This window comes from Gymnogyps californianus, chromosome 12 (genome assembly GCF_018139145.2).
Source record: "Gymnogyps californianus isolate 813 chromosome 12, ASM1813914v2, whole genome shotgun sequence".
Classification (NCBI taxonomy): Eukaryota; Metazoa; Chordata; class Aves; order Accipitriformes; family Cathartidae; genus Gymnogyps; species Gymnogyps californianus.
Genome location: NC_059482.1, coordinates 21,904,525 through 21,929,907, shown reverse-complemented (window position 1 = coordinate 21,929,907; position 25,383 = coordinate 21,904,525). Strand labels below are relative to the sequence as shown.

General features: G+C 56.1%; 2 protein-coding genes and 2 non-coding genes across 4 annotated transcripts in view; 3 read left to right on the top strand and 1 right to left on the bottom strand.

The window, feature by feature from the left end:
- Positions 1-982, top strand: part of HYDIN (HYDIN axonemal central pair apparatus protein) — a 146,978-nt gene extending 145,996 nt beyond the window's left edge. Inside the window, 1 exon segment of the mRNA XM_050903888.1 lies at positions 413-982. Coding sequence (XP_050759845.1) covers positions 413-889 — 477 coding nt within the window. The 3' untranslated portion in view covers positions 890-982.
- Positions 983-1,162: 180 nt separating this feature from the next.
- The window catches only part of VAC14 (VAC14 component of PIKFYVE complex), a 64,920-nt gene continuing 40,699 nt past the window's right edge, over positions 1,163-25,383 (top strand). Inside the window, 13 exon segments of the mRNA XM_050904237.1 lie at positions 1,163-1,266; positions 4,791-4,941; positions 7,334-7,501; positions 8,189-8,251; positions 9,276-9,383; positions 10,182-10,291; positions 11,287-11,363; positions 11,366-11,392; positions 12,495-12,629; positions 12,916-13,072; positions 15,087-15,146; positions 22,253-22,397; positions 22,702-22,767. Coding sequence (XP_050760194.1) covers positions 1,163-1,266; positions 4,791-4,941; positions 7,334-7,501; positions 8,189-8,251; positions 9,276-9,383; positions 10,182-10,291; positions 11,287-11,363; positions 11,366-11,392; positions 12,495-12,629; positions 12,916-13,072; positions 15,087-15,146; positions 22,253-22,397; positions 22,702-22,767 — 1,371 coding nt within the window.
- On the bottom strand, positions 3,898-3,968 carry TRNAG-GCC (transfer RNA glycine (anticodon GCC)). The gene has a single exon. It is a non-coding gene; the product is annotated as a tRNA-Gly (tRNA).
- TRNAG-GCC (transfer RNA glycine (anticodon GCC)) lies at positions 14,123-14,193 on the top strand. Its single transcript has one exon. It is a non-coding gene; the product is annotated as a tRNA-Gly (tRNA).

Here is a 25,383-nt window from a genome sequence, read left to right as displayed (position 1 = left end):
GGCCTGGCATAGCTGAGGTGGCCATGTGAGCCTGGGGGTCTTCCTGCTGATGCTGGGCTTGTCCCCAGCTGCACTATCCTCACTTCCAGACCCCTCTCTGCTCCCCTTGTTGGAGCTCTTGCGGGTTCCACAGTGCCTAGACTTCCACCTTAAACCTCAGCTCTGGCAGTAAGGTGTCTTGGGGTTTGGGTGCAGGGTTGTTCCTGCTCGGCATGTTTGGACAGTCCTTATGGCCGTTCATCGTGGGCGCTCACCAGGGGTATGGTGTGGGTGGGACAGGTGCAGCGACAGGCACGGGAAAGGGATCCTGGCCAGGGTGATGGCAGGGGACCATTTGTTTCTTCCTGAGGTGCTGGCTCTGCTTTTGTGACCCCCCCCTCCGCCTCCACGGTCTCTTCTCTCCCCTGTGCAGACCAACTGCGCCGACTTCCAGACAGAGAAAACCATCAGCGTGGCCCCCGCCAGCCCGGGGGGCTCGGAGGTGAGCGTGGAGGTGACCTACGAGCCCTGCCAGCTGGGTGAAGCCAGGGCCACGCTGCAGCTCTCCTCCCCTCTTGGGGGCGAGTACAGCATCCCCCTCTTCGGCCTCGCCCTCCCGCCCAAGCCCCAGGGCCCCTTCCCCATCAAGGCCGGCGGCACCACCTCCATCCCCTTCAAGAACATCTTCCTGCAGCCCACGGCCTTCCAGTACACGGTGGAACACCCGGCCTTCACCGTCAGGGCTCCCGAGAGCTTGCGTGCCAAGAAGACCACCTTCATCACAGTCTCCTTCGAGGGGGGCCCGGCCCCTGGCGGGGCCCCCATCACCAGCAAGATGGTGGTCTCCTGCCCCGGGGGGGCGGGGGTCTCCTGGGTCTACTACCTCAGGGGCCTCCCCCCTCACAAGTGACCGGTGCTCCCGGGGGAGGCCTCTCAGGGTGCCTGGGCGAAGCTGTCTCTCACGGTGGGCCCTCGTTAATTAAACTGAGAGGGGTAATTAACTCTGGAGCGGTCGGTTTGGAATAAACCCAGCGCAACCCGGAGCAGCGGGTCCCGTCAGCACCAGGCGAACCTCCGCGCCGCGCGGGGGCGCTCTGCAGTGTGAGGCAGGGGTCACGTGGGCGGGCCGGCCGGGCGGGGTCACGTGGCCGCCGGTGGCGGCGGGTGCGGAGGCGGCGGGGCCATGAACGCCGAGCGGGACCTGGCGCCGCTGGCGCCCAGCGTGGTGCGGGCGCTGAACGACAAGCTCTACGAGAAGAGGAAGGTGGCGGCCCTCGAGATCGAGAAGTGAGAGGCGGGAGGGGCGGGGGTTACCGGGAACCGGGAGGGGAACGGGGGCGGTGCCGCTCCGGGCTACCCCAGCGCACCGGGGCTGGGGTGGGGGGGTGGAGGCTGGCCCGGCGCCCCGGGGAGAGCTAGGGGGATCTTGGGGTGGTGGGAGTCCCGGGGTGGTGGGAGCTGGCCCGGGATGCTGGAGGGCGAGTTGGGGTTCTGCCGTGCGCCGTGGGACCGGCCGCGGGAAGGGACCGGCCCGGATCCCCGGTGGGAGCTGGGGGCTTCGGGGGTGGGGAGGCGTGGGGGCTGCAGGCCCGGGAGCCCAGGAAGGGGACTCTGGGTGGCACGGTGACCCTGTCAGGGGCTAGCACCCCGGGGCAGCGCCCAGGCGGGAGGAGCTCTCCCCTAGAGCTGCTCCGTGTCTCCCATCCCCGTGCCACCGGTCCCTGAAGTTTATCTCCGAGCCCCTCGGCTTCTGGGCGCAAGTGGGACCCGGGGGTTCAGGGCGCGTGGCCCAGGGCCGGAGTCATCCCAGTGAGCCCCTCGCAGAAAGCCCGGTCTGGCGCTGGCTCCCCAGTGCCATTGCGCAGCACTGTGTGAAGTAAACACGCGAGTAGTATCGCTTTAGAAACTTGTTGGAAAGGCGTTACTCGCTCTTCCGCGACGCTCGTGGAGGTGGCCGGCTCTGTGCCCAGCCCTGACCGTGGCTGGGGGACACGAGGGTCTCACTGGGCAGCAGGCTGTCACCGGGATGACCGTGCCCATCATCCAGGGCCCATCTCACATCAGTCTGGGTTCATCACCTCATGGTGACATCCCGCCTGTCCCCCAAGGTCTCGCCCAAGCTCGTCCCACGCTCGATCCCAGCTGCAGAGGTGGGAAGCGCCTGCTGTCACCCCCGGCCATTGGGTGTTGCCTTTAGTTCTTCCTGCATCGCTGCTGTTTCGGCACAGCTCAGGCCTTCATTTCAGAGCATCCCAGGCGAAGGTTTGCAGGCGTCTGCTGACACGGCCGTGTCTCCTCTAGTGTTGCCCGTACACGTTCCCTGCGCGTCTTCTCGCTCTCGCTGTGCTGGTCTGGGTGCTTTGTGCTGCTCTGGTCTGCAGCTTTGCCTGGGAAGGACTGTGTTCTCCCTGGGTGCTGCCTGAGAGCTCAGCTCATGGAGGAGATCTGAAGCATCCCCTCAGGGGACAGCCCAGCGCAGGGCTGGGAGCGATGATCCAAGCCGGAGGGTGAGTTTTGGGTGGGAGATGCGGCTGTGGTGAGCCTGCGAGGGGAGCAGCCAGCGACTTGTGGCAGCCCAGTGACGGGGGGATGGAGCTGCTCTGCTGAGGGTTCAGCAGGAGACATGGGAGGGATGTGGGGTGGGAACCGCGTGCCTTGAACACGGGGGGTCCTGCATGGGAGGGTGTACACAGGCAGCAGAGAAAAACAGCTCTTGGGATGGGGTGAGTGTGTGCTCAGGTACAACCCAACCCAGCCAGCCCCTTCTTCTCCTTCTGTGTGTTTATCTTTCCCTCATTTTCTCCCTTCTTCATAGGAGTAGTTTCTTAAGGGTGGGTTGTGGCAGATGTGCTGCACTGTTCTTGTAACTCTAGCCTCCAGGATACTTGAGTAACTGCCCCTTTGCTGCCGCTGTGAGGGGTGATACTCCTTGTCTTATCCAAGCAGCTCTGCTCTGACTTATTCTGCCCAGGGTTAGGGTTTTGTGGTTGGCTTATGCCAACCAAAGTCTGATTTGGGGTCAGATGGTTCAGGTAGTAGAGCTGGAAAGCCAATTTGGGAAGGGTATGAGGAGGAGGAAGGTAAGGGTCAGCGCTTTCTGCCGATACACAGGTTTAGATCAGCTAAAACCCATTACAGAATGGCACCGGCAGCGTCTGTCCTGTGTCTGTGGCATCAAGCGAGGAGGGACTCGCTGCCTCTCAGCTCAGGTACCTCCTCATCCTCTGGCCGGTAATATGGGAGCAGCTCCTGCTGCTTGCAAACTCTCTGATGCTGCACATTGCTTTTTGCTGCCTTTTGCCTCGTTAGTTAAATCTTGAGCCCTTTAAACTCTCGAAGGAAGTCTGTAAAATTATTTCTGTTCAAACAAAGCTCTGTCTGTTAAATGTAGGCAGTAAAAGGATCACCCCGACAGTCTGTGCCGCTCCAGCTCAGTGTGTTCCTCCTGTTGGAGTCTGGTGCTGGGGTGGGACTGGAGATGGAGCCATTTGCCCTAAAGCAGCAGTTTGTGAGAGTGGGTCGGGCTGTAGCTGTTGGAGAACTCTGCTTCGGAGTGGGAAGAGCAAGGGGGGGCTGTGTGATGGCCCCAAGGAGAAAGGGTGTAGCTGCTTTGCTCAGAGCAGGGTGAGAACAGAGCTGGCGCTAATCGTTTTGGGAGAAAAAGTTCATAAACATCTTCTGTAACGATTTTCCTGGTTTATAAAGTGGGTGACTGGCCAGTGGCACCCATCTGGGAGAGGGCAGCGTGAGATTTGATATAGTGCCAAAAAAAAAAAAACCTGTACGGAGTTAGGCAGCGGAAGCTTTTGCCCCTTCATTTGAGATTGAGGTAAAGATCCTTATTTAGGCTGAGATTTTCAGATGCCTGGGTCCATGTTATGGATAGGAGGCAAAGAAAAAAAAGGGGGAAAACGGTGTTGCATTGGCCGGGAATCGAACCCGGGCCTCCCGCGTGGCAGGCGAGAATTCTACCACTGAACCACCAATGCTCCAGCTGTGTGCTGCTGCCTGCACAGCTGCCTGCACCGCTGCCTGAGCCTCCCTGTCTGGCCAGTGGCTCTGCCGCAGGGGAGAGGTTGGGCGACCCGGGACCTTGAAGCGGTTGCATAGGCTGGAGCGAGGTTATAGATCTCTTCATTTAAGTGCAGCTGATAAATATCTCTGCGTAACGAGCTGCAAGTTTCTGGGGAGGAGGAGGTATTGCATACGGAAACCTTGTTTGCTTTTTGGTAAGGCTTGTGCTGTTTAAGAGTATATTTAAACATGCTATTAGTTGTATAATTAAATATATGGAATATCAGCTGAAGCGATGCATGGGTGGCTGGAAAGGTCCAAAATCTTGGTGCTGGGTGTGGGTCTGGTGGGCAACAATTCCCTGCCGAGCTCTCGGTGTGTGCTGAGCGGTTCTCTGCTGCCGTCTTGTGCCGTGTTGGGGGTAAACGAGCCTCGTAACCCGCCCTGTTGGAGAGGGTGTTTGAAGACCTGGTGACTTCTCCTCTGCAAGCACACAGCCACGATGAGGTGGCCCTTGAGAGTCCATCCTGGGCTGGGAGTTCATGAGCGGTGTGGGAGGCTGCGGGCTGGGAGCAGCAGGAGGGCAGCAAGCCACTGTTGGATGTGAGCGAGGAGGCGGGGAGAGCTCTGGTTTCACTTGTGGGTTCCTTCAGCGTTCCCCATTTTGGTACTACTTTCTCTGGCGTTTGTCCTGGCCGAAAATCCCTGTTTCTGACGTCTGCAGGGAGCCAAGCCCCGAGCGTTTGTATTGGGCAGAACCTAAAGCCCCCCTGGGTGCTTTCCTCTTCTCTCTCCAGGCTGGTACGAGAATTTGTGGCTCAGAACAACACGTCTCAAATCAAACACGTGATCCAGATCCTGTCGCAGGAGTTCGCGCTCTCCCAGCACCCCCACAGCCGGAAAGGGGGACTCATTGGCCTGGCCGCTTGCTCCATCGCCCTGGGCAAGGTAGGTGCGGGTGGGTTTTTTTGGCTTGTGCAGGTTGCAGTGGGAGAATAGCAGCTCCCCAGTGTGATGGGGGACTCGGGCTGGCAGCCCTGCAGCTCCCTGGCTCCTTCCCTGCATTGCAGCATGCAACTGGGTTGTGTTTGAATTTCCCCAACACACCCAGCCACATCCTTTGGGCACAGGAGTGTTTTCTGGCCTGGGTTGCATCTTGGCAGCTCCCTAGGCGTGGTTTAAGTGCGTCTGTCCGTCCTCCGTCTCCAGTAGCTGGACTAGACTCAGCAGGTTGGGTACTAATTTGTGTTAATGGAGCTGAGAAGAGTTGCAGCCCTTCCATCTCCCACCCTCAGCTCAGCCGGCTCCAGCAGCGCAGGCAGGGCCTTTGGGAAGCGGGGCTAAGGTACGGGCCGAACGGTGGCAGAGTCGTAGTCAAAGTAAGCAAGCGGCGTAAGGTGTCAGGCTGCTTTAGCCTGAGCTGGCAGCTTTCTGTTGGGCTTGGCGGAAGTTTGACTTGCTGAATGTGTGGATTGCTCGATCCCATTCTGGAGGTGTTATATCGATGCCCCTTGCATGGGAAGTCGGTTGATTTTTGTCCCAATTAAGGTCTTTCTCTATAACTTTTCTCTCATTAACAAGAATAAGCTCAGTAAGTTGCCTCCAGGGTTATGCCAGAGCATCCGGATCCCTGTGGAGGGGAGCACGGACTCTGCAGGCTCACGGCTCCGTCGGGCTTTGGAGTCAAACCACGTGGCTGGTTTTTGAAAGCGCCTGCAAGGGAAGAAGTCATTTTGGTCCGCAGTAAGGTGTATGTCAAAGAAACCAGAGGGCTCAGGAAGAGTAGACTGTGCCTGTTAAAAGAGCTACGAGGTAAATCTTAGTTCATTTATTCCCCTTCTAACGAGAGTCACGATCGGTCTGAGCAGATGCTTTGAAGCCTGATGGCTTTTACATTAACTGCCTTTACGCTGGTGGCCAGGGGCTTCTGAGCAGCGCTCCTGTCTTCGTCCTCTTGTTAAAATGCAGAATCTCTTTGCAAAACCCTCCTGCCCGGGATGAGCAGCGCTCTGCTCTGCCTTCAGCCCAGGCATGTAACCCACCTTCTCTTCCCGCACAGCACGGGGACAGGCGCTCCGTGCTGCCAGAGCTGCCCGTGCAGCTGGCTCGGGGGGATGGAGGAGTTGGTTTTGGTGGCCTTGAGGGGCACTGATAAAACTTGGAGTTGAACTCTTTAATCTGCTAGTCCGCACGTTGTTGATTTTTCTTACTATCTCCTTTGCTGGATGCTCAGGAAGTGCCAGCCTGTTTCCCCAAAGTAGGGTTTTTTAACTTCAAAACAAGCCAGCCTCCTGCCTCCGCCTCTGGGTTTGTCTGAAACTCCTGCTGTGCCAGTGAATCCTTAAGCAAAAGTCTTTTGGGCCGGGGAGCGGCCTCGTTAATGACTATATTTGCTTGTGGGCAGAGTCAGGGTCATCCTAGTGTGGCTCTTCCACGGTGCAGGAGGACAAGCTTCAGTGCGTAAAATGAATCTTGCCTGGGAATCAGAGCCCTGCAGTCACTTCATCCCACAGATGTGTCCAGCTTCACTCTGCCAGTTGTTGTAGCTCCTTGTCCGTCAGCAGCTGCACAGGCTGAAGCTGTTCCTCTTCTGGTAGCTGGGACCACGGTTGAGTTGGTGTTTTTGGAGACAACAGGGCAGGAAGGCGCTTTGGGGACTGTCGGTTGTCTTTTTTTTGTACAAAGCCTGTATCGCCAGCTCCTCCGCGCTCCCCAACTCTTGACATTACAAAGAGTAGCCCGATAGACCAAAGGCTTCTTTGCTTAACTGCAGGTGCTTGGTCTGTCGCTGTCTGGCATGTTCTCCCTGGTCCTGGAAACCTCGGTGGGTTTCCGCCAAAACCAGCCGGCAGAGTGGGATAAATCCTGGCTGCCTGCTGCGAGGGCTGGTGACCACTGGCTTTGCTGGGGACCTGCCTCGTCTCCTGCCTGCAGGGCACAGGGAGGCAGGGACGGATTTCTCTGCGGGCCAGTCTGCAGCAGAGATGAACGGCGTGCAGTGGGAGGTAGTCCCTCTTGCTTTGAAAGGTGGATAACTGCCCCAACATCTTGCGCATCTCTGGGAGTTAAAACCAGCCAAGTACAGCTGCAGTAATTGCTTTAGTTGCTGGTGTAGACTCCCGTGAAACAATTTCTCAGCTTGCTCAGGTGACTCTCGCTGTACCTGAATAATACAATACAATAATTTCAATAATAAAATTCAAAATTCATTAATCCTGTCCAGCAGAGGTGCACTAAGCCATCATGGGCCTGAATTTTTGCAGTGTGTTCCAGGGCAGCACTATCTCTTCCCTCTCCCTGTGCGTGGTCTTCAGCTAACCAGTCTCCTCCTGTCGACCAGGACTCTGGGCTCTACCTGAAGGAGCTGATTGAGCCGGTGCTGACGTGTTTCAACGACGCCGATAGTCGGCTGCGGTACTACGCTTGCGAGGCCCTCTATAACATCGTCAAGGTGGCCAGGGGCTCCGTCCTCCCACACTTCAATGTGCTCTTTGATGGCCTCAGCAAGGTAAGAAGCTTCTTCTCAACCCCCACGTGTTTTTCTTTCCCACGCTAGAGAAATAAGGCTTGTTCTCTAGTCCTTGTCTTCTCTGGGTCAAACAAACCAAGTTGTCCAAGGCCGTCTTTCCAAGTAAACGGGTTTGGTTTGACCCAGGCAGGTGTGAAGGACCGAATGAGCAGTTTCTGCAGCAGCACGCTGGCCACTGATGTTGTGGGTGCTGGAGTTCACTGTAAGATACCTCGTTCTCTGTCCTCACCTCCAGGATGTATTTTCCTGCTCCTTGTTGAGGGGTATTAGGAAATAAGGCTGACAGGACTGCTGCAGGCCAAGTGGCTCTGCAGCTCTACGGCTTTGTGGGGTCTGTAGGGTCAAAACCATGTCTACGTATGCCTGTCTTTGCAGCTTTTCTCTGGAAACTTGTCTTTCTCTGGCACTTGAGAGCGTGGCTGCTGGCCGATGAAAACCTGCGTAGCTGGGGGAGGTGATGGGTGCTTGATATCCCCCTTCAGAAGTCTCTTGGGAGAATTTGTTGGAGCCTGATGAGGAGTTGGAGATAAAGAGGCTTCTCTGTGTCCACCCCTGTAATGCCAAAGGAGAGCAACAGTCCTGGGAGCCTGCTGGGAGCTCCGCTGCAGAGTGGGGAGCAGACCTGGGACGCACTGCTGCAATGGCTCTTGTTTCTGTCGTTCACAGCTGGCTGCTGATCCTGACCCGAACGTCAAAAGCGGCTCTGAGCTCCTCGACCGCCTTCTCAAGGTATTTTTCCTCTCCAGCTGAGACTCCTTGGTGCAGGCTGCAGGCATGTCCCAGCTGGGGACATGTCGGTCCCCGAGGCTGCAGCTGCTAAAACCATCCCAGCTCAGTCCTGTGGCTACTGTCAAAACATTTCTTTCTCTCACCGACCGGAGCCTCTTAGATTGAGGGTCTGGTGGTGGTCTCAGGCAGCTGGGTTGAGGGGCTGGTAGGTTATCGCAGTGCCACGTGTGTGTTCAGCTCTTGGGAGCCGGGTGGCTGGGGAAGCAAAGTTTTAGTCCGAGTAGGGTTGCAGCCCCGTCCCAGGCAGCAGAAGGGCTGTCCCTCTGCTTTTCCTCCCTTGCCTAAGCGAGTAGCGATGTGAGCGGAGCTGCTCTGCTGCTGCTTAGGGATGGGGGGCTCGGTTCCCGTTCCTGTTCTGCCTGCCGACGGGCTTTTACTCTCGCAGACCTCCCAGTTCCTTTTTCCGCTGTTCAGAGGTGAGTGGCTCCCTGCCAGGTCCTGCCCTCACTCCTCCTTATCGCAGCAGTTAACGCAGTCTCTGCATCGCCTGCTGCAAACCTTCCTGCTGGGAGATCTGCTCCGCCGCGCTGGTGTGAGAGACTTAGCCATGCAGCAAAATCTATGAAGCGTGTAGGAAGAGCTTTAAAGGAAAGCCAGGGGACTCTCCCACCCCTGATACGTGTGGTTACATCAAAGGTGCTTGCTCATGTGTGCAACGCACCACTGAGGCGTGAATCGGAGAAGCTCCCATCCTCCTCCTGTTCAGCCGGGTTGCACGCAGCAGGCAGGAGCCTCCCTGTCTGGGTCCTGCTCAGCCTTAGTCCCTGCCCGAGGGGAATTACTAGCTCATCGCCTGAATAAACCACATGATTCCTTCTCCCCAGGTCTCCTGACCAGCAGACCCATGCATCAACTGCTTGTCATCTTTTTCCTGTCGCGTGCCTTAAAAAAGGCTGGGTAGGGTGGCTGCATGGGCATGGGGTGGTGGCCATCCCTCCTAACAGCCTCTGCTTGCACTCTGCAGGACATCGTGACAGAGAGCAACCAGTTTGACTTAGTAGGCTTCATCCCGCTGCTGCGCGAGAGGATTTACTCCAACAACCAGTATGCCCGCCAGTTCATCATATCCTGGGTAGGTACGCAGGGCACCACGTGTGCCTGCCGGTCCGAACTCCAAAATACTGTGACCCATCAGCATCCCATGTCTGGGCAAACAGCAGATATCCACGGCAATGTGTGAGCTCAGGCGCCTGAATTTACTTGGGTGGGTTTTTAAGCCAGCAGAGTTTTTTCACCTGCTGCTTTAAAACGCCAGCTCCCTGTCACCTCGCTGTTGCAGTCACAGGGACATTGTACTGCGCTTCTGCCAACCTGGTTCAGGATATTGCATACCTAAGTTAGAAAATACAGTCAAAGCGTTGCTTGTATAAATAGATACGCTGTGGTCTAGAGGTGACAGTCTCCCAAGGGACGGTGCCAGACTGCTTTCCATCACCCAGTGGTGATGGAGGGATGTTGCTTTCCAGGAGGCAAGGTATCTCTGCTTGCTTTCTCCTTTTGGTGCAAGGCAGGAGCTCTCAGTGCTTGGCCAGTGTCCGGGGAGAGATGCGTGCCTCTGCGCCCTCTCTTTCGACCGTACTGTTTGCCATCCCAGGTCTGCCTGCATGCATCTTGGCAGTCATTCCTGATCCCTGCTCCATTTTACAGAGCTGTGATTGGAAATGTCGCAATGCTGCAGGCTGATCGCTTGCTTCCTGTGCTAGCCCAGCTTCTTTCCGTGATGGGCAACTCCACGCTGTCCTCTTGTCCTTCCCCCCCATACCACACAGCTCAGCTCTGAATTCCTCAGTATCGCCCCAGATTTGTGCTGGTGATGTTAGTTAGCTTCTCCGAAACTCACCTCTTCTTTCTTATTCCTCCCATGAGCTAGATCCTGGTCTTAGAGTCTGTGCCTGACATCAACCTCTTGGATTACCTGCCAGAAATCCTGGACGGGCTCTTCCAGATCCTGGGAGACAACAGCAAGGAGATACGGAAAATGTGAGTGTGGAGGCTGGCTAGGCACGAGGGCTGTGTCTTGCTCACTGTCTGTCCGTCACCCTCTTCCTTTGTTTGCAACTCTTCTGTATAACTCCACCCGTGTGCGTGGTGGGAGACGGAGCAATCTAGCTGGCTTGGTCGGTGGATCAGTGTGTCCTTGGCAAGGGCCTCCCTTCCCCGGCTTGTTGTGGCTGGAGTGGCTGTGGAGGACACCGTAGTCTGTGCTGGGGGACAAACTGTTTTGGCTCGGTTGAGCTGTTGCCTTCCCAGCCCTTGCACCCAGTATCAGAGCCGCAGAGGCTCACGTGCGCGTCTAGGATGGGGTGTGAGCTCTGTGAACGAGCTTGCAAAACGCAAGCCTCTCTCAGCCAGGTAGAGCACCAACCCAGTGTCTCCTGCGAGGAGAAGAGAAGCAAGCGTTGCGAGCTTGCTCCTCAGATCCATTGCTGGTCTCAAGACGGAGGCATTTTGAAGCACGGGAGTGGCTGGGTGTTCTCAGGGAGGTCAGAGGATCTTGGCTTCTTGCGCTGGGAGAGAGTAACTGGTCCTGTTTTGGAGGGCACAAGTAAGCGGTGAGACTGGCCTGGGTCTATCCCGCTGCCAAGCCCTCCTGGATCCTCCCTGCTTCTTTGTTTCCCGGTGTCCACATGTCGAGGAATAAACACTGAAAGCTTCGGGTATAATCTGCCCCCCCTGCCCCCTCCGTGCTCCCCATCCCAGGCACACCTCGATCTCAACAGAGCCTGCGTGGCTGTTAGGGGAGTAGTGGGGGGCTCTGGGCAGCCATCGCCTCCATCCTCGCAGCCGGGTGCGGTCTCTGCCTTGGAGCAGGGCGAACTTGTCAGCCTCGTCCTTCCTGGCCCTGCCCCTGTGCGGAGGCACGCCTGCCGTGCCACCAGCATCCTTCCTACGTACGCGTGTAGGAGGCCGATCTCCGTAACTTCTTCTCCGTTCAAGGCGACTGAGCGCTAACCGGCTGCTCTGCCTCTCTGCAGGTGCGAGGTTGCTCTCGGGGAGTTCCTCAAGGAGATCAAGAAGAATCCTTCCAGCGTCAAGTTTGCAGAAATGGCCAACATCTGGTGATCCACTGCCAGGCGGCTGGTGAGTGCGCAGGACCGAGCGGCAGCGTCCGCCTCCGGGTTTGCGGTGCCGACCGTAGGTTCAGGCCAGGAGTTTTCCAGTGGGCCGTTCACCAGCTCGCCCGCTTGCCTTTTCTTTGTCGTTGTGCGTGCAAATCCCGCTGAAAGAGGGGAACGGGCAGCTCTCCCGTGGTTGGCACTACTGCTCTCGTACTGCTGATCGCCCAGCCTCAAATACAGGTCTGGCATCCTCCCGAAGCGGAGGTGCCTGAAAGTAAAATATCTGGCTGTGGATGGCACCTGTGGATATAGAATCATGGAATGGTTAGGGTTGGAAGGGACCTTAAAGGTCATCTAGTTCCAGCCCATCGAGAAGGATCTCCTTAGGGGCTTATCGTAACCTCCGGTGGCACTAGGTGCATAGGCAGGACGGTTAAATGTGATGTGCCTGGCGCTCCGTGTTAGTCCTGCGCCGTAGCTCCTGCGGGCCTGCTGCGTAGGCAGTGGCAGAGGGTTGCGGCTGCTGCTGGATGTGTTTCCTGAGAAGGATCTTGTCCCTGAGCTGTGCTCGTCAAGCTTAAACTGCTCTTTAAACACTGCCGAATGCGAGTGGCTTTCTTGTGAGATAGAAAAGTAGAAATAGACCGAGACTGCTTGCTTCTTGATTAAACTGATGCCCAATGAGTTTACGCTGTTTAAGCCTAAAATCTGGCCTTGCGTCGGCTGACTGCCTCAGCAGGGCTCCCTTTTTCAGAACTCGGGGAGGTTAATAAAGCCCCAGCTCTAGGAATGATGACCCAGACACACAACTGCTACGGGTGTGACAGAGGAAATATGCATTGGGAAGCTTGACAGACTACTTGTAGATGAGGAAACCCGGATTATGGATTGAACTGCGTTAACTCTGAAACCTAATGATTGTGCTTAATCTCAACCTCACTACAGATTCAGGTCTTACCTATCTCCTCTGGGACTAAACTGTCCCAGACTGGGGTCTCTCTGGACTAGCGACTCTGGATGGAGCAGAGGCAGCTCTCTGCCTGCAGGTGGTCCTTGGCCTGTGGAGTTTGCTCAGCTGCCAGTGCTGTCCTTTCCCTCACCTTTGCTTGTCCCATGTCTTCCAGATGACCTGATCCAGCTGACAGCCATGTGCTGGATGAGGGAGTTCATCCAGCTGGCTGGCCGGGTGATGCTGCCTTACTCCTCAGGGATCCTGACCGCTGTCCTGCCGTGTCTCTCCTACGATGATCGCAAGAAGAGTATCCTTGTAACTCGGAGCTGCTCCCATTCCTGCTACGGCAACCCGCAGGGAAGCGCCTCTTTCCTGCCCCTGGGGCGCAGGGCCAGCTGCACAGCTGGAGAGGGCCAGGAGAAGTCCTCCCACCAAGCGCTAAAACCCGCACCAGCCCTTTGGACGTGAAGGGGGGGTTGCCATAGCTGGGCTGGGGCAGCCCTGGTGGGGCTGCGGTGGCTTCTCCGTGGCTGGCCAGATGTGGCACCTAGCCACGTGTGGGACTGCGTGTTCCTTACACTGCCTCCACTCAGACATCAAGGAGGTGGCGAACGTGTGCAACCAGAGCCTGATGAAGCTGGTCATCCCAGAGGACGATGAAATGGATGAGGCCAAGCAGTCGATGACCCTACCGGCAGAGCCCACCTCGGAGGAGTCCCTCTCCAAGCCAGAGGCAGCATCCAGCGGTGAGTCCCCGTTGGTCTGAGCCATTAGAGGTGTAAAGAAGGTCAAGGGAAGGTCCTCAAGAGAAGTCCTTGAGTTGGTTTGGTGTCCTGGGGCAGCTCAGGGAACATGGGACCTCTGTCCTGTTTCACAGATGATCCTCTGCTGAGACAGACATGTTTTGTGCTGTCTGCGTAGCAGGGTCGCTGATCCGGCCTGGAGCCCAAGCCGTGCTGCAGTGCTGCGTTCCCTGGTGAGCATCCCTATCCCTTCACCGCACTTCACTTCGACTTAGTCATTAAGTTGACCTGAAAAAGATCATTTATAGTTAAACGTTTAGTGTTTTGCTACATAACAGAGGACGAGAATAGCCCACCTGTCCTGCAGTGGCTGGTTTGGGAGGAGCTACCATCACCCACCAGCGAGCTCAGAGAGCTGTGTTAGTCCTGGGAGAGCATCAACACGTGTGTGGAGGATGTCTGTGTTGGGGAAGGGTAGAGAACAGAAAGGAGAAGAATTTTGGGTCCTTTCCAAATTCATGATGCTCTTGAGACCATCATGTGGGTATTGTCCCAGTCCTAAAATTTCCAGAACAGAAAAGGCAAAAGTTTGCAAGCGGGATGGGAGACCTGGAAGAGCGTTCAAGTGAGAAGAAACTAAATGGAGAGGGTCCCGGTAGACCGATGCCTGAAAACAGCAGCGGCTTTAGCCTTCCAGCCTGCCTTTGATGCTGTTGTCCTGGGATGACTAAATGCTACTTCTGGCACATCTTTGTTGTCCAGGCGTGTGAAATATGTGTAACGTTTAAATCACGTGGGCTCATCTGCGGTATTCTTCTGAGGCTGCACGCTCAGCCCGGTGCTCTTCTGTAACACGCCCACCAGCGGCTTTTGGAAAATCCTGCCGTGAGAGGGAGCGGGAAGGTGGGAATTAAAAGGCTGAAGGCTTTTCTTGTACAACAGCAGCCGGGCTGAAGGTGAGGAGGCAGGGAGCTGCATGGGGCAGCAGGCAAGTGGCGGCGTGCAGGGCCGGCAGCAGCAGGCAGCCGGGACGCGCAGGCAGCAAGCAGGCAGGGCAGCATTGGTGGTTCAGTGGTAGAATTCTCGCCTGCCACGCGGGAGGCCCGGGTTCGATTCCCGGCCAATGCAGCAGCTTTTTTGGAAGGGATGGAGGGGAAAAATTTAGTGCCGTAGCGCAGCAGTGAAAAGTTTTCTTTTTTGTTCCTTATTTGTCCTGAGAATCCCTCCTTTTATTAAAATCTACTGCAGAAGAGCTTTAAAACATCAACAGAAAGTTTAATTGCTTTAATCTCTACCCCTTTGGGGTTGGATTGCACCTTGGAGCAGGCAGGATGGGATAAACCTGTGATTCTTTTGCATCACAAACTCTCAGCTCCGCTCCCTGGTTGCGCTGATGTGGCGGTGCCGCTGTGTATGTGAGTAGAGGCTGTTGGCACAAGGGGGCACGAAGAGTCAAGTTCATCACGTTGTGCTTTGTCACCATGCTTGTGAGACCCAGTTTTAGCACGGAGCAGAGGTTGGAAAGCTGTTTGGGTCGCTTGGCTTCCACATGGAGTCATGCCGCGGGAGAGCTGGCCAGGTGGAGATGTCCTGGGTTGGATTCAGCCTTTCCTGTGCTTGTGTGGTATCTCTAGGTGTTGAAATCTGGATGATGGAAGACAGCTCTGCAGTTCCGAGCTCCTTCTTTGAGAATGGTTGAAAGCATCAGAAGGATTTGTCTGGGTCTCTATTACAGAGGAGGAGAGCCAGTTTGGGGCGGAGGTCTGAAGCTGTGCAGCCTGCATTTTGCCGGGTCAGTGCAGTCCTGTACCAGCTTCATCCAGTACCTCTGGCAGTGGAGGAGAGCTTGAAGAGGAGTGTAAAATGCTCACTGCAGGCAGAAGGGATCTTCAGGGTGCCAGAGCCTCAAACAATGGCTGGCGATGTCTTTGCAGAAGGTCATGCAGCTCTCCAGCCTCCCAGTCCTGCTCTCTGCCTTCCCTGCCATCCCACTAACTGCGTCTCCTTTTATCTGCCCCCAGGCTCTCTGGATGTTCCGGTGACTCCAGCTTCAGCAACAGCAGTGTCTTCACAGTAACCAGGTAGGGTCTGTTTGTTGGTTCAGAGGGGCTTGAGAAGAAGGGAAGGCTTCTTGGGGTACAGACAACGCCTGACACATGCTGACAAAGCTGTGGGGAAGGATGGTCTGGGCTGGAGAGCAGCTGGGGTCTCCTGGGTCACAGTGGAGTGGATGGCTGGGGATGCTCTAGGAGTTGACTGCTTCTCTCTGATGCATTTGCACCAAAATGTCTTGACTTTATGGTAAACTGAGGTGTTTGCCCCCCCAGGAAACCTTGCAAAGCCCCCCGGGGAGGTCTGGTGAGGCACGAGTGTCTGTGCACTCAGGATTCTGCACCTCGCCTGTCTTCAAGCCCCCAGCTTGGGCACTCTGGCTAAAAGATGGGGTGAAAGTGGAAGTGGATGGTTGTCTTGGTTATGGCTCTTCTAGCTTGGCCAAAATAGGAGGTATTTGGTTCCCTCCTGCCTTTGCAGAGGAATGGTGGTAGAGGAACAGCGGTGTGCTGGTCTGCTGGAGGCGCAGGGACCTCACGAGAAGGTGGTACGTGAACCATCTGGGGCTGGCAGAAGAGCTTGGAGAGCGCTGACCCTGCTTCTGGGCACCGCAGCCCTCCGTGCTGCAGTCCTGGCAGCCCACCACGGCACGGTGCTGTGGGGCTGCACCTGGGGACACGCCGTCCCGCTCCAGCCGCCGGAGAGGCGAGGGGTCTCGGCAGCGTCTGCTGCCAGCCTGTCCCCCTGCCAGCCTTGCGTGGCATTAGTCAGCCCCGCGCCCGCAGAGAGCAGCCCCGTGCCCAGCGCGATCTCTCCCAGTATCTCAGCTAAATCATCTCTCCTGCAAATACTTTTCTTCCTATCCAGCTGTCAGTGAATCTGGGGACAAATCCATCTGCTCTTATAACACATCTTTTCCTTTCCTCTTGCTGCCTGCAGTCCCTTTCCTCGGAGATCGTGATTTCCAGTGCTTTTATTGTGCTGATGCCTCTGTTGGTTTGTTGTTGTGGTCCCCAAAATAGGATGGCGTTGCTCTAGGTGCATCCTACCAGCAAGGCTGATACTTGATGCCCATCATAAAGCATCCCAGAGCAATGCAAGTGTCAGCTTTTCAGGTTGATGGTCTGGACCCTCCGTTCCTTTTTTGCACTCCTTCAAAGCCCAGCAACTCACTCATCTTAATGATGCCCTTAATTTTTTCCTGTCTTGAAAGTACAGATCTTTTCATTTGCGCCTAGATTTCGTTTTATGACTGTTAAATGTCATAAAAGGCTTTCCTGTGATTGCTGCGTCCTGGCCCTGCTCAGCCCTTAAAGTTTAGGAGGTGCAGACGTGGGTGTGCGTAGGGCTGAAATTGGGAAGGGGAAGGAAAAGGAGAGGTGTTAAGTCCAGGAGGACAAGTGATAACTGCGTCTCTGTGCTGAAGACCTGGGGGAGAGAGGGAGTGAAGACCGAAGGGGCCAAAAGCAGGGAGAGCTGGAGTGACTCAGTCACGGTGTCACGGAGAGCCAGGAGGAGAACGGCTGCCCGAGCTGAAGCAGTCTGCTCGCTCCCCAAGCACCAGGGAAAACCATCCGGGACAGCAGGCGAGACCCTTCGCGTCTCTAAGAGACTTGGTTTTACAGAGGGACTTGTTCCTGAGCCCTCCTAAGCCCTTTTAAACAGGAGACTCCAGGTTTTATCCTAGGGTTTGCCTGCCCTGAAGCCCATTTCCCCATCCTGTGTGACCTCTCTGCTGGGCCAGCGTTGGGACCTGAAACATTTTTGCCGTGGCACCCGTTGGGGGGACTGGCACGGGGTTGGGGGGCTGTATGTGGCTGACAGGAGTCCTGGACATCTGCCTGGTGCTCGTCTATTGCTCAGGCTGTCTGGCTTGGCCCTGGAGCGGGGGAAGGCGAGAGCTGGCACCCGTAGCCAGTGGCAGCTGTAATTCACACCAGGGAGCAGGCAGCTGCCTGCATCCTGAATGCCCACTGGGTGTCAAGACAGGACCGCAGGAAACCGTTGCGTTGCTTTGAAAAGCTGGAAAGCTCGCAGACGGAGGAAGTTGCAGCTGCCTTTTAAGATGAAGTCACTCTTTGCTTGTGTTTTTGTTCCGTGTCCCACCCTCCCCCCCCCAACCCCGCTTCCCCCAGTCTCCCCCGGCGAGCGAGTGATGGAGCGTGGCCCGGCGCCAGGCATCCAGCTCTCACGCCCCCTTCTCCTGCCCTCCCCGCGCAGCCGTCTGCAGAGGGGATAGCTCTGCAGCAGCGGCGAAAGGAGGAGGACCTCAGTCAGCGGGGGCGGAGGAGCTCACGGCCCGGCGTCTGCAGAGGGACGTCTTCCACAAAGATGCCATCCAAGAAGATGACGAGGTCTGAATGCTCAATAGATGGATGCTGGGCATGTTCCTATGGCCACAAACTGACACGCACTCCCCCTGCTCCTAAAACGTGCTGTTGGCGATCCAAAATGCTTCCAGGGTAATTGCCAGCTTCCTGGTGGCATTCGCTAGGGAATGGGGACCGTGTCTGTGCTGGGACAGAAACTGGCTCCCGGGAGAGCCTGGCTGCACAGGGCAGGAGGGGCTGCGGGGCTCCCCGTGCAGGTGGGGGTCCCCGCTTCCAGCTTCTGCAAAAACCGTCCTTGGAAGCGGACCAGAACTGTGTTTCAGAGGCGCTGGAGCCTTCCCGTGGCCTAGCTGACCCCGCCGATGCTGCGATCGCTGGTGTGAGCCCGGATGAGGAAAGGGAGGTGGAAGCGTGGCTGCTGGAGCAGAGCCCGGGCTTCCTTCCGTCGGTCTGAGCTGCTGCAGGAGAAGATGCAGATGTCTGTCCTGTGTTGCTGGACCAAAACAGCTGGAAAGTGCCTTTTGGGCTCTTGTAACTGCATCGGTGTTTCAGTACAAGACCTGGACGGTGTGAGGCCGCTTCCCAACCCTCCTGCCAGGTGGATGGTCAGGCACGGCTGGCAAGCGGTCAGCAGGGCTGCTTGGGTTGGATGCATGGCGGTTGGACAAGGGTGATGGGACCACGATCCCTCACCAAACTGGATAAGGGACGTGAGGGCTCCAGAAGAGCCTTTGTGGTCCTTCCTGATGCAAGGAGGGCTTCTTGTTGTGGGTGGTGTTCAGCAACACATGGACACGTAAAGCTGCTTGTTGCTCTGCAGAAAGGGCAAAGGGCTGCCACGTGGCTAAACTACCCGAGGCTGCGTTTAAATCGGACTTTTAAACGTGGTAGTTAGGGCTCAGTACAAAGCTAAAATTGCTGCTGCTTGTCTTGTGCTGGAAGTCGCCATAGCTCTGTGCCCAGAGCCCGGCACGCCTTGGGGGTGCAGCCGGTGAGCTGGGGAGCTCATCGAGGTGATGAACGCTTGCGTGGAGGGTAGGGATGGTGCTGGGTGCCCTGCAGCACCCAGGGCATGGTTGGCCGAAGGCAGCACGATGGCTTGCTTCAAGCTCACGCACCAAGCCTGCCTTGGAGTCCCATTCTCCAGCAGCTTGTCTGGTGCTTTTTGGGTCCAGGGTGTCTTCTTGGGGAGGCTCCTCCTGGCCCTTCTCTCCAGCCTGAAGCAAGGAGACAGGTTCCCTTCCCGGCTCCCGCTGCACCGTTGGGTGGGTGGGCTGGAGGGGGACCTCGGGCACGCTGCCCCAGCCCTTGTCGCAGTGATCTACAGCTCCTTGGACCGGGATGCCTCTGCCGAGACCTTAGCCTCATTGCTTCCCTGGGAGATCAGCTTGCGCTGGTGCTGCGGGCACTTCCAGTACTTGGAAACCGCGGTAAGCAGAAGGAAGCCAAGAGCGCCGAAATGAGAGCGACGGAGGACGAGAAAGCGACAGCTTGTGGGACCGATGGCGGAGAGGAGCTATTTACCTCCTGGCCGCTGGCTCGAGCCCGTTGAGCGGCACAGCTGCCAGCCCGTATGGGAGCTGCCCTTGTGACTTGGACCACAATGAAAGAACCTGGATATTTCCACCCTTGGCAAGGCCGCTTCACTGGGCCCGCTTAAAGGCTAGAGCCTGGCCGGGACCTTAACCTTGTCTGAAAATGGGGTCAGGAAAGCAGCTGGGCCAGGCAGGAGGCCAGGAGGGAGATGACAGCTCAGGCATTGGCAGAGAAAAGGCGACCGCTGAGGAGAGAGGTGGCAGAAGCCCTTGAAGAAAGGGAGAGCCGAGAAAATGAGTCGATAAGGGACACGGGGTGGAAAACATCGCTGTGGGTTGAATGCAGTGGGAAAGTGAGCTCTGTTCCGGTGCTGGAGGATGCTTTCTGAGATGGGGAGACGTGCTGGGGGGTGGGTCTCCTGCCCCACTGCTCAGCTTGAGCAAAAGGTACCAGCATCCAGAGCTGAGGGCCTGGTACAGCTCCTATTGCTGCTCAGTTCGCCCTAAAAAGATGTTCTCGCTGTCACAGGCGAACCATGGAGGCAGTGCCAGGGCCGCGTTCATCCTCTGGAGGAGAATCTGGGGTAGTGGGTTAGATGGAAGCGATTGCATCTGACATCTGCCCTGCTGCAGATGCCGGCGCTGGGAGCTGGCGTGGCAGGCCCAGAGGATCGCATTAACGCAATGCCATTACCGCTGCTCCCGCTTCGCACTGCCTGGGGATTAAGGAGGGCCGGGGCGAGCTGCGAGCCCGCTTCGGAGCTGCAGCTGCGGCAGCGCTCGCCGTGCTCGGCTGCCGCCGTGCCCCCGGGGAAGGGGGCAGCCCACGGGAATCTGGTGCCGCTCCATCTCAGAGGCAGAGGAGTGTGGTCGGTGGGAGATTTTTAGCCCAGTTTCACATGTTCGTCGGACCTCTTGCCTTTCAAGACAGTGCCCTGGTTTTGTGCTGAGTAAATGAGCTGCTTCTCCGCCGGCAACCCCCCCCTAAAAGGTTTATCTCAGCAGATGCAGGGAGAGGATAGCCGGCGAGGAGCTTTGCCCAGCCGCCATCCCTTGTAGCAGGAGCTGAGCCTGGTGGAGCCGCAGGGCGGTGGTACATGGCATGGCTGGGGTCTGGCTGACTCGAGGTGAGCCCGGTGCTGCCAGCCATCTCCTGGGGTCAGCTCGGGTGGGTTTTGGCTTGAGCCACTCAGGCTCTGCCGGGCTACTGCGTCACTGGGGAAGGGGTTTTCACGAGCAACTTTGGCACGAGCCGGGCTGGGTTGTTGCTGTGCTGGCAGAAGCCCAGCATCCTCCTCTAATGGTGCCGTGGCAAACCGTGCCGCCCTGCGTCCTCCCCACCTGCCTCGCAGCAGCACGGAGCTGGTGGATGTGACAGCATCGAGGCCACCTCCGAACCAGCCGGCTTCACACGCCGCTTCTCTGTGCCGTCCTTTTGGCCGCTTCCCTCTGAAAACACGCGTTACCCTGAGGTTTGGGGGTTTTTTTCTCCATCCTGCACAGGTGATGCGTATTTTGGCATGGAGATGTAACCAGGTCGAGGATTTGTGCTCCTCTTCCATCGGGAGCCCCGTGCCGGGTGGGTGGCAGGCTGCGCTGCTGCAGCAGGAACTGGTTTTGCAGGAAAACCAGATATGGGGCTCGTTCAGGCTGGCTTCAATGGCCCAGGATGCTGCTCCCTTGGATATCTCCTCTCCCAAACTCTGCATGCTCTGGGTCCCTCCTTCCCATCGGTTCTGCACGTCTGAGCATTTGGCCCTCGGCTGTTGTTTGCAACATCAAAGCGAAACTTAGTCCAACTCGAAATGCAATTTGCAGACCCCAGCATCTGTTACGTGAGGCAGATCAAGCAGTCAGGTATCTGCAGGGCTGCGAGGGGCCGCAGCCTCCTCGTCTCGCCCTTACAGCATGTGTCCTGGGGAAGATCAAATCCTATTAAGCCGCAGCTCTGCTTGCAAATTATACCATGAGAAATCTGCCCCTTAGGATTTCTTATCAAACGAGATGCAGAGCAGCTCTGCGCACGCTAGAAAAATCAGCAAGAGTCTGGTCCAGCCTTGAATAATTCAGTAGCTTGGGTAGGACAGGAGTGACTTAGCTCTTCGGTGCAGCTACCTCTTGGAGGTCTGCTTCAGCCATCTCGGCTCCAATCATCTCAGGTCCAACCATCTCTCCTTAACCTAGTCTCCTGCGACAGGTACTTCCTACGTCCTTGCTGTTGAGGAGGTGGGAAACCATCAGGTAGACTTCAGGATCACAAGACAAAAAAATGCCGTAACATGACCTCTTCTGCGTTGGGGTCTCCTGTCCCAGTGCAGGTCCCAACTATTTGGGGAAAAACTGGGGAGTAAGAGCCAGGGGTGTGCAGGCTGTCGGTGTTGATAAGAGGCAATGTCCTGGTGAACTGAGGGAGTTGTTTGCTTTCATCCCTGGTTGATGACCAAGAGTTATCCTCATCTTTTGGGATGGCTTTTGGGAAACAAGGTGATGTTCTCAAGGCAGCCTGGTAGCAGAGAGCTGCATCCCAAAACCACTGCCAGCCAGGGCACCATCTGCAGTCCTCAGCACGAGTCTGCTGGGATTAGCGGCAACTGGATGTCCTCACCTGGTCGGATGGCCCCAGCTAGTGGAGTTTGAGGACGCGTGGGTTGATGTTCTCTGGAGGTGTTTGAGCTGGTCAAACTTGAGTTGGATTCTGAGTGCATTTTACGGATCTCTAGTCTTTGAACCCCAAACCTGGTGACTGCAATACAGACCAGTTTCTCAACACAGCTGTGGTACCGGATTCAGCTAGCGTGGTGTCTTGTCATGCGTAGGTACCAGCTGTTTTGGGAAAGTGGTAAACCTTGAAGTCTGGAAGATTTCTGTTGTTTCCAAAGCAAGTTTTTGGTGCGTTGCTGTGTCTCTCGGTGTGCTTCCCCATCTCGTAATGCCGGTCAGAAGCTACCTATGCCCCATGGGCAAACCTGTCCATGCCCAGCCATGACTCCGCAGGCTTGCAAGCCTGGAGCTTGCTTCCTGGCTGTCATAACTTTTGAAGACATGAGTCACAGTTGTTGGGTTTGCCATGAGCAGATCTGGATGCACAGAATAAGAAATGTGGGTGGCCAGGCTGAGTGGGGCAGGAGCAGGCCAAGGGGACAGTTGAGGTTACTTAGGGTATGAGCTGAGATGTTTGATGCAGCCTCTGGTGTGTTGTAGACCTCCCCACTGTGGGAGGAGCGAGTTGGACATTAGAGCACTGAACCAGCCTCTCTCCTTTCCATGCAGCTCCGAGAGGATCCAGGTGACCCTGAACCTGGATGGAATAGTTCAGGTGTTGGACTGCCACCTTCACGACACATCCATTGGGATGATGACCAGAATTGCAGTCCTAAAATGGCTCTACCACTTGTACATCAAGACTCCTCGTAAGGTAGGTCAGGGACTCAGCATGTGAGCCTGCTCCTTCCTCTGTGGCACTGAATTTGTCCGCTCCCAGCCTGCTCCTCGCCTTGGAATTGGCTGTTATTATCTTGGCAGCTTGCAACCAAGTGTCCACCTGCCTTTTCTGAGAAGGCTTTGGCTGCTGGATACCCAGTAGCTTAAGGAAGAAGAGCTCTCCAGCTCAGATGGAAAATGCTGGTGAAGCTTTCGGCAGCCTCCCCCGGGGCGAGGGGTCCTGAGGCTGGGGGGAAGCAGGCCTGTAGAACTGATGCCGTCCATCTTTCTGGTTCTAGATGTTCCGACACACCGACAGCCTCTTCCCCATCTTGCTGCGGACCCTCTCAGACGAGTCGGATGAGGTAAGTGCTGCAGCTGGTGCAGAAGTCCTCCTGAAAGCTTACTGTCTCCACATCTAGCTGGGTTTTGGATTTTTTGGGTTGAACCGAGGGATTTTGTGAGGCTTGGCCAGTGTTGGCACTGGGGACTTGAATCCTGTTGGCTAAACTGAAGAAGACCTAATGTAGAGCCTGCAGGTAGCTGCCCGGCTGAAAACCCTGCTGTCTCAGGCTGGTGTGTTTGGGACCCTCTGTCTGTATAAACCTTTTTCTCCATCTCTGAGAGCTGATCCTTCAAAGCCAACTCCTAAAAATCCTTTTTGCCTGCCTGGGAAGACAGCTGGGGCCTCAGGTCCCAGAGCTGGTTGTCCTTCCCATGGGGCTGGGTCGTGGTCAGATCCTCGGGGAGTGGGAATTCGGGCGCCTTGCAACAGCTCTGTAGAGATGCGAGGGGAATCGTGTCCGGCCAGCGCTGCAAAATCCAAGTCACGAGGTGGTTAAGCAGTGCCCACAGCTAGCAGGGCAGCATCAGCGTTGCCCGGTGGGGCTGCAGGAGATGCCCAGTGGCATCGGGTTGGCTGGGAACTGCTCGGCTTGGAAGCGAGCAAAGAAAATCAGGCAGCGATGAGTGAGCCAGCTTGCTCTGCCTTCGCTCTCCTGCCTGCGCCTTGCCCTCCCAGTGCAGTGCTCTTCCTCTCCTAGGCTGCTCCCTTCCTGAGGTGCTGCACCGTTGCCTTGTCTTTCTTCCTCACCCCTCTTCTCTGGTTCCAGTCATCTCAATTTTGGCATCTTTGTCATCTTCTCCCCTCTCCATTGCACCCTGGAGCATTTCTAGTGCTTGGGTGGGAGGCTGGCAGCTTCGGCACACAGCTGGCCCAGGCACTGGTAGCGCTTCTACCATCAGCTGGATACCTCTTGCCCAGAGCTGCGAATGATCCTGGCTGCTTTCTCAGCCCAGACCTTCCTCGTGGAATAAAAATCACGCGCTATCTGCTTTGCCTTACACGCTCAGGGCATCAAACCCCGACCCCGCAATAAATCCCGTGTGCGAGGGGGTCGTTAAGAGAGGAGGGAAGGGAATAAGCAAGCGAGGGAATGACTTGCAAAGGCAAGCGACTGCCTGGCCATTTTCCATACCCTGCTGCTTACGATGCAAACCTTTCCAAAAGAGTCCCCAAGCACACATCTGCCTTTGCAACGCTCTAGAAAGCCTGCATCTTGCAGATAGTCTTTCCAGCTTGGCAGGAGATCGCAGTGAGTCATGTTGCAATTACACTGCTTATTAATATTTGAAAAAAGCAGTGAAGAAAGGACCCTGGTGATGCATTTCCTCCATGTGACATAACTGGGAATGGCTCAAAAGTAATTTTAAGCTGATTTATTTAATCCTGTCTTCTATTTATTTAAATGTTTGGAGGGTTGTTTTTTGGGTTTGTTTTTTTTTTTTTAAGGAAATCCATAGACGAGTCAATCCATTAAACACCACTGCTCAGCTGGCTCCCAACCAGATTTGCTGCTCTCTGCAGAGGAAATAGAAATGACCGAAATAGTAGGGGGTTTTCGAGCTGGACGTTTTTGGGAATCATGAGAACAGATTGAGCTAGCTAACCTGCAATGTCAATGCCTATTAGAAAAGGGGACGCGGGGGGCTCACTTAGCTGTTACTCCCTGCTCAGTACGGTATTTGTGTGCACATTCGCGTTGTCCTGCAGCAGATTGGGATCCCCAGAAGCTCTTGGCTAATGAACTGGGGATCACCGAGTTAGTGTGGGGTCCTATGTGAGCTAACCCATCAGCTCTCTGATGAGCAAGCGTCTCCCTCCCCTTTCCAGGTAGGGCTCTGCACGTTGTATGGTGTAGCACAAGGTGTACGCACATCTTCAGGGGGGTTTTTTTTTTTTCTATCTTCGTCCTACGATGCAGGCACCTCCCCAAGGGAACCTGGCTGGGCAGCAGTGCCGGTGCTATCTTTCTTCCCAGCAAGGTTGAACATCCTTTTGCAGTGCCTGCGGATCCCCTGGCCCCCGTTCACGGTTTGGAGGCTAGCTGTCGCTCTCCTGATGCGCCCTGAAGCTGTCCTGGAGCAGTTGTTTCTCACTAGCTCATCACCAAAGGAGAATCTGGCTTTGGAGGGTCAGTGCTAGTCAGGGCTTTGCATCAGACTGAAAGACCGTGCTCAGGCACCTTATTTTTAAGGTCTGGTCTTGCTGAGCCGCTCCGAGTCTCTCTGTGCGCTTGCCATAAATACTCAAGCCCAAAGTAAGGAGAGACTCGCTCTGGATGGAGCCGAATCCATGCCCTTTAAGTTGTCACGCCTGTTTTTATCGTTCGAGTAGCACAAGGTGTTGCACCACCTCCACTGTGCTGAACAGGGGCCAGTATCTCATGATGCATCTGCGGCATCTCTGCCTTCTCTCCTGTTCCCCTTCCTACCCAGTTCTCCTGTGCCAGTAAAGAAATGGTCAAGAGACCTAGTTAAGATTCACAAAGGCAGCTTTGAGAAGTTGGAGGGAAGCTGAAGCAAGCAGTTCCCTTTGATATGTAGACAAGTCAGGATACAGGATTCCTGGCTGTCAGATGCTGTACTGCTGCACTGCGTCACCTCGTGCTGGTTCCCGTGCTTCCCCGGCAGGGACATGC